Here is an 8,151-nt window from a genome sequence, read left to right as displayed (position 1 = left end):
CAGCATGTTATAAGGGTCAGGGAAATCCCAGCAAGGAACAGAAACAATTCTATGTTCCACATGGAGCACAGCTCAAACAGCACATTTTGAACACCGAGTAGTCACTACAAATGGTTTGGGGAAACTCCTTTCACTGAAATTTAGCTTTATATGAACTATTGGTTAAAGACTGTTGAAAAGCAAACACATTTTTAATAACCATGAGCTACTTGTGGGTAATTTGCAAACAGAAAGAGGGCTGGATTCACTTAATCAGTCATTCATAATGATTAATTTAAGCAGTTATAGTTAAGAGATTACTCCACTCTTTGCTTATAGCAGCCTGAGCCCTGCTATCTGAATGAGTTCCATTTTTCCAGCAGTGCTTCTATATTTGGACCATGGACCTACAGAAAGTTGGTCAGTATCAAGTGCTGATGGAGATGGTACGGGAGTAAGTTGTTGGCAAGATATGCTTCATCTTAAACCCCCTTTTACCACCCATCACCAAGTCACTGATGGTAGTTTCTACTACTAACCCTGACATGCCCAGTTCAGCATTGTGTTCTCTGCTTTTAGGACTTTTTAGATTCCCAAGAAGTCTTCTGAGTTGGGTAAAGGCATTATTACACGATGGGTGACTCCATTCCTTTCTGATCCCTTTGATACAGACCTATCAGACTGCAAAAGACATTTCAGACTCTGGATTCCTGAAATAAACATAAAGTAGGCTCTAGAGGCAAACATATAATGAATTACACAGCTCCTTGAGTAGATTCACAGCATTTTTATTCAATTGCTTTAAAGGTGCAATACCAAAAGTGCCTTTCTCTCTCACACACACAGACACACACTCCCCTCCATATTTGTCTCCTCTAATTGCAGTAGTTTTCCAGCTGGTACAGGGAGCAGGTGTTATGGCAGCATTGCTCAACGATTCCCCTCTTGTCTTGCTGGTATTCCTGTTGGAATGACAGTTCTTCCACCGAATTCGGCAGATGGCCATTCACTGCCAGGAAAAAGAAGAAAACCTTGTGGAATTAAATATAAAATTACCTTTTGGCTGTTTTATCTCAGCGGGGGTACCTCTTTATAGTGATCAGGATTTCCTGTATAGAGTTGATTGGAAAATAGGGGGAAACTGAATTTATTTTCCCTTTATTAATATTGTAGCTTTTAGAGGCCCTGTATTTAGGGTGACTCTCCCGATATTAGGGGCTTTGTCTTATATACACAACTATACCCTGCTCCCTGGAAAGAAAAAAAAAGGTGTTCTGATTTTTCACTCTTGCAATCTGGTCATGCTACCTGTATTTCATGTTCCAACCAGGTTCTGTAACTCATTAGAGGGGCCACGCCTGATGGGTTTTGGCAATACTAAAAGGAAGAGGGTGTAGAATTATTGTGGGGGACTTGTAGAGATGGAGAAAGATCTTCTGAGCTAAATGAGGTGTCTGGCTGGTAATCAGGGCCGGCTCCAGACCCCAGCACGCCAAGCGCGTGCTTGGGGCGACGTCCCGCGGGAGCGCGGCAGGCGGCTCTGGTGGACCTCCTGCAGACGTGCCTGCGAAGGGTCTGCTGGTCCCGCGGCTCCGGTGGACCTCCCGCAGGCGTGCCTGCAGAAGGTCCACCGGAGCCACGGGACCAGCGGACCCTCCGCAGGCACGTCTGCAGGAGGTCCACCAGAGCCGCGGGACCGCCTACCGCCAGCGCGCCCCCCGCGGCGTGCCGCCGTGCTTGGGGCGGCGCAAATCCTAGAGCCGCCCCTGCTGGTAATAGACTATTGTAAAAATGTGCTGCTTTGTTACACGGAGGTGAGTTAGGTTGGAATTGCAAATGTCTCAGAGGGGCCTCATCTTGTGAGCCTGAGCAAACAATAACACTGCCCAAGGGACTGTGGGCAAGTGTTAGTTGTCAGGTTGGATGTGCTGCCTCTTGAATCTGGAATAACCTTTCCTCTTCACTGGCCGCATGTAACCTAGGGATGACTGGAACATGGTACATATTTATGTTTGGTGAAAAATGGGAAATGGAGGACTTTTGCAAAAAATTTCCAAATTTTTGATGAACTGAATTTTTTTCCATAGAAATATTCGGCTTTTCAATGAAAAACATGGAAAACTTCAAATGATGTGAAAATTTTTGCTTGGAAGGGAAAAAAAAGCAATTGTACAACTACAAAAGTTTAGATGGAAAAATTGTGACCATTTCCATTATTGCATCACTTTCCCCTGGCTCTTTGTTTGTCTTTGTTTAGAAGTTCTCTGGGGCTCTCTGTTTTATGTTTGGAAATCTCCTAGCACAAAGGGGCTTCCTGTTCAATTGAAATTTTCCAGCCAGTCCTTTTAATGTCAAAAAGAATAGCTTGGAAACAAGCCCATTCACTCTGCACCTCAGTCAGGCAGATGCTATAGTACCACTGGCACCCAAGTGAGCGCCTGATTTTGACACCATGACATGTTTACATGGAGGAGCCTCTCTTCCCCTTGGAATGCACCTGAAATCTTGGGCTACCATGTAGACAAGTCTTGTCCTTCCTAAGACTGTCTGTGCTCAGCCAACAGGTTGAGAAGAGCCATGGTGCCTGACAATACCACTTCCATGTCAGCCATTTGGCAGCATGAAGCACTTTATGAGCCCACCAGGAGCTGGGAATGGCACTGTTCCCACTCCCTGCTTTCTAAGGGAGGAGACAAGTGTGAGCCTTCAGTGATAATTCCTACAGCATGTTGCTTTACTGCAGGACCACCCAGCCAGTCTTTGCATTTAAAAAAAACAACAAAGCTTCACTTGAAATATGATTTTCCCGTATTTGTACAATGGGGTCCAGATCCAGGACTGGGATTGCTAGGCTCTACCACAATACACATTAATAATAATAATTAGCATCGTTTATTTGCTTCATACATTTTTGCCCCATTGAAGAGAAGATGGCTGCTAACATTTCAACAGCATGCCCTGAAGGACAGCTGGAACTATTAAGACATGCTGTGCCCTAGTTTTCTCCCTGCCAACACTTGCAGTTCAGACTTCCCCTTTCCTCCCTGGCCACGCTGTGATGGAGAAGCATCTTCTCACTATGATTCAGCAACATGCTTCCTACTCATATATACATAGCCTGCGAGTTCCTGAGGAAAGAGAAGCGGTTTGCAAAGGGAAAGAAGCTGATGTGAGCTGCAGGGGAAGCAAGTGAGACTGCTGGAAAGAACTGACTTACCTAGGGGCTGCTCGAGGTCCCGTCGGGCTTTGGGAGAGTAGAAGAAGCCCCGTTCTCCACACACCAGATAGAGGGCCTCCACTAGGTGTGAGCCACAGAGGTGCTGGTTGGCAGCAGCATGGCTGATAGGGGGGCCAGAAAGGGCAAGAAGGGCCAGGAGAGGCAGCGATCGGATCCAGAGAGCCATGATGAGAAGGGCGAGACCCAGGAAAGCTAGGACGGGGAGAATGAGCTAGAGACAGGGAGGGTGGGTAGGAGAGAGTTTAGAATATGAGACTTACATCATAGTGTATCTTAAAGCCTTTAATTCTTTTGGCAAGAGAGTCAATGCAAGGTGATGGAAGGGCCCCTCTAATAATCCCACAGAAGCATGGGTGAGAGGGTGCGTTATGAATCCCAGTTGCAGGGAAACTTTGGTGCCTCCTATGTGATATTACATTAATAATACTTTTTAAAAAACAACTCGTACCCAGTACATATGGAACCCAGTCAAGTAGAAAATGGCTCATGTCTAATTTATCACTCCCTGACCTCTTCCCCCAAAGAATTGACTGGACCCTAAGTGCCTGAGTACAAAATAACAGAGAACTGCTCTTAACTCCTGCACATCAGCCGCAGCTCGGAGCCTCAGGGAGAAGAATGCAAAGATAGCCTATGATCTCCCCAATTCCTGGGGCAGCAAAGCAGTCAGGACTCAGTGGGGCATATGGAAACCCCAGCCACGTTCCCTACACCAGCGCTGGTGGGGAAGAGGGGTTGTACTGTCGGAGTCACAACAGCACCTCTGCAGCAGCAGAGGACCCTCCTACAGCAGGATGACCCTTCTATGGCCAGTTATGTTAGTTATGTGGTGCTTGTTAGGCGATGGCTACAGCACACACCAGGATCTGGGCCATAGTCTTTTGAACGGAATGATGCAGTCATCTGCCATGTTAATCCCAAGATGCACACAAAGGGGTGAAACAGACCTGATCAGGCTACTTCTGCTTATCCATAGAACAGGTACAACACGTGCCATAGCAGTGCCAGCTTCCCTACCCATCCTACCAATGCATTTCAGCCATGGCCTGGATAAGGAGGCAGCCCGCAACGCTGGGCTGTTTTTTTTTTTTTATTTTAGCCTGCATTTAGCTTGTGGGTTTCTTCTCCTTCTAGCAGGTTGCCCCGGCAATGAATATTTTGTGGGGAAAACACTCAAGATGGACTTTCACTGTTGAACCTCCATGGTCACCTCTTCCCACTTGTGGTGCCCACCTGTGCTATGAACATCACAAAACCACTGCAGGCACTGACTAGCACCCTGGTTTGCTGTCTTAGCAGAGAGAGCACAAAGACTGACCAGCCGTGGATAGGTAACCCATTCATGTCAAATCTGAAGCTTTTAAGCAGGGCAATATGGGAAATTTTGATATCCCCATGCTGTGCCAATGCTGCAGATAGCTGATATAATTTGCCAGAGCTGTCAAGCCAACACCTTTCACTGGCTCTACATTCTCCTAAGAAAAGGGCTTGAAAAAAAACACAGAGGCTGAGGTGATAGAGAGGAAAATGGACTTACCAAACTAGGTGGCAGCAGGAGAAGAAGTGAGGTCTGCTTGGAGAGACAAGAGTTGCTTTATAGTGACTTCCCTATCCTCCTTTCACTGTATTTATATCCTTTGCATTTGTTCGAACAACACAGGAGCTAATCAGAGCTCCACCTTCTCAGCGAGGCCCTGGCCAAAATTTTTGCTGCCTAGGCACATTAAGTCCTCTCTGCACAGTGTCAACAGGTCTTTAGGAGGGTTAAGATAGAAGCAACAGTGTGCAATTTCCATCTCATTTCACCTATAGACTGATTTTGCTTTGCAGAAGCTCTGCCTGGAGTTGTGGTGACCCTTTTAGCAGGAGATAATGCTGCTATTAAAGCTCTAACGATTACACTAATGCTGGGCAATAGGCACTGCCAGGATTGAGGGGGCCAAGTGGCTGCCAGTCTCAACAGCTGTTTCTGACGTGTAAAATTAGAGAAAAGCAAACATGTTAATATGTTAGGTTAATTTCAGCCCACTGAATAACTGACGATAGGCCAAGCTGTTGATGAGACTATGCTAGAGCCAGGTGTTAAAAGAGGAAAGAAAACACTTCATTAGAGAGAAGGATATCTGTATCACTCACTCACACACACATAGATATAGATATAGATAGACTAGAAATTGGATCTTGGACCCAGAAAACGATCCTGATGAAAATTTCCTTGAAACTGACGTGTTTCCATGAAACATTTTGGCTTCAATTAAACAGCATTTTCAACGGAGAAAAGATCTGTCAAAAAGAAAACATGCATCAAGATCTTCCTACAGATGGACTAGGAAGGATGGCTTCATGCTCTCACCTCTAGGCCAGAAGGCTGTGGGTTCCAGAACAGGCCCTAGGCTTGTATGTGACCTTTACAATGCAGGACTACATAGGGGGTACAGCTGAGACTTCTCCTCGTTAGAGATTCATCTTTAAGTCTAGCTTAATTGTTCCCATTAACTCACTCCCCCATCCAGACACAACCCCCCTCAATTGTGTGTTGCTTGTTACAGTAGTCCAGGCAACTACCGTGCTTGGTGGCCTAGAGCGGACTGTCATTTTGCAGTGAGGTCACATTTTCTCATGCTAGCCCAAAGATCTGAAGATCACTATCTGATTTAAAAAAAAAATAAGACTGAGAGGCAGTAGTGAAATTCCAAGGCCCTTGGTGGATGGTGAACAAGCAGGGCTGTTTAGTGAGTTGTGGGGAGGGTGGGAATAAACAGAAATGTAAACTGCAGCAGTGTTGAGCAAGGAATTGCCTCTGGCTACAAAAGCATGAGAAGGGAGACTTCATCTCTCAAATTTTCCTTTCGTATAAGCTCTTCTGTTTGTGAATCAAGGTTTAGCTAAGTTTGTAATGTCCTTCAAGGTAATTATCTATGGTGGGCTACTGAAATTCAGGCTCCTGCCATGTGGGGGGTAGGGGTAGGGTTGAAAACAGGATATCATTTATTATCCGAGTCCTCACTAATACTGCCCATCCACCTGTCTGAATGAAACAAGTTTTAACTTTCATGGGGCTTGTATACTCCATGATTCTACTGCCGTGTGATTTTCTGCAGAATTCTACTCCATTGCTGGCAATTTTTAAATGACGATTGGATGTTTTTCTGAAAGATGCTCTAGGAATTATTTTGGAGAAATTCTATGGCCTGTGTTATACAGGAGGTCAAACCAGATTATCCCAATGTTCTTTTCTGGCCTTGGAATCTATGAACCTCTCTTTTTTTTTTTTTTTAAACGAATTAGGTTCCTTGCCTTCAGGGTTCCAATGGAAAGCTTAAAACTGTGACCCGAATGTAAACCAATGCATTGATGTCTGCAGAAAACCTGAAGGAACATAAGAACATAACATAAGAACATAAGAAAGGCCGTACCGGGTCAGACCAAAGGTCCATCTAGCCCAGTATCTGTCTACCGACAGTGGCCAATGCCAGGTGCCCCTGAGGGAGTGAACCTAACAGGCAATGATCAAATGATCTCTCTCCTGCCATCCATCTCCATCCTCTGACGAACAGAGGCTAGGGACACCATTCTTACCCATCCTGGCTAATAGCCATTTATGGACTTAGCCACCATGAATTTATCCAGTCCCCTTTTAAACATTGTTATAGTCCTAGCCTTCACAACCTCCTCAGGTAAGGAGTTCCACAAGTTGACTGTGCGCTGCGTGAAGAAGAACTTCCTTTTATTTGTTTTAAACCTGCTGCCTATTAATTTCATTTGGTGACCCCTAGTTCTTGTATTATGTGAATAAGTAAATAACTTTTCCTTATCCACTTTCTCAACATCACTCATGATTTTATATACCTCTATCATGTCCCCCCTTAGCCTTCTCTTTTCCAAACTGAAGAGTCCTAGCCTCTTTAATCTTTCCTCATATGGGACCTTCTCTAAACCCCTAATCATTTTAGTTGCTCTTTTCTGAACCTTTTCTAGTGCTAGAATATCTTTTTTGAGGTGAGGAGACCACATCTGTACACAGTATTCGAGATGTGGGCGTACCATGGATTTATATAAGGGCAATAATATATTCTCAGTCTTATTCTCTATCCCCTATTTAATGATTCCTAACATCCTGTAAGCTTATTTGACCGCCTCTGCACACTTCGTGGACAACTTAAGAGAACTATCAACGATAACTCCAAGATCTTTTCCTGACTCGTTGTAGCTAAATTAGCCCCCATCATGTTGTATGTATAGTTGGGGTTATTTTTTCCAATGTGCATTACTTTACATTTATCCACATTAAATTTCATTTGCCATTTTGTTGCCCAATCACTTAGTTTTGTGAGATCTCTTTGAAGTTCTTCACAATCTGCTTTGGTCTTAACTATCTTGAGTAGTTTAGTATCATCTGCAAACTTTGCCACCTCACTGTTTACCCCTTTCTCCAGATCATTTATGAATAAATTGAATAGGATTGGTCCTAGGACTGACCCTTGGGGAACACCACTAGTTACCCCTCTCCATTCTGAGAATTTACCATTAATTCCTACCCTTTGTTCCCTGTCCTTTAACCAGTTCTCAATCCATGAAAGGACCTTTCCTTTTATCCCATGACAGCTTAATTTACGTAAGAGCCTTTGGTGAGGACCTTGTCAAAGGCTTTCTGAAATCTAAGTACACTATGTCCACCGGATCCCCTTGTCCACATGTTTGTTGACCCCTTCAAAGAACTCTAATAGATTAGTAAGACACGATTTCCCTTTACAGAAACCATGTTGACTATTGCTCAAGAGTTTATGTTTTTCTATGTGTCTGACAATTTTATTCTTTACTATTGTTTCAACTAATTTGCCCGGTACCGACGTTAGACTTACCGGTCTGTAATTGCCGGATCACCCCTAGAGCCCTTTTTAAATATTGGCGTTACATTAGCTAACTTCCAGTCA

At 44.4% G+C, this 8,151-nt stretch overlaps 1 protein-coding gene across 1 annotated transcript; it reads right to left on the bottom strand.

Moving 5' to 3' along the window:
• Positions 1–813: 813 nt before the first annotated feature.
• Positions 814–5,036, bottom strand: INS (insulin). The gene is made up of 3 exons (XM_039537843.1): positions 4,755–5,036; positions 3,197–3,428; positions 814–988 (listed from the first exon to the last, which is right to left on the bottom strand). The coding sequence occupies exons 2-3, from the start codon at positions 3,381–3,383 to the stop codon at positions 855–857; spliced, it is 321 nt and encodes a 106-aa protein (XP_039393777.1). The 5' UTR covers positions 3,384–3,428; positions 4,755–5,036; the 3' UTR covers positions 814–854.
• Positions 5,037–8,151: the final 3,115 nt, after the last annotated feature.

Source organism: Mauremys reevesii, linkage group 4, assembly GCF_016161935.1.
Source record: "Mauremys reevesii isolate NIE-2019 linkage group 4, ASM1616193v1, whole genome shotgun sequence".
Taxonomy (NCBI): Eukaryota; Metazoa; Chordata; order Testudines; family Geoemydidae; genus Mauremys; species Mauremys reevesii.
Note: the sequence above shows the minus strand (reverse complement) of the source record. Positions and strands in the feature narration are given on the sequence as shown.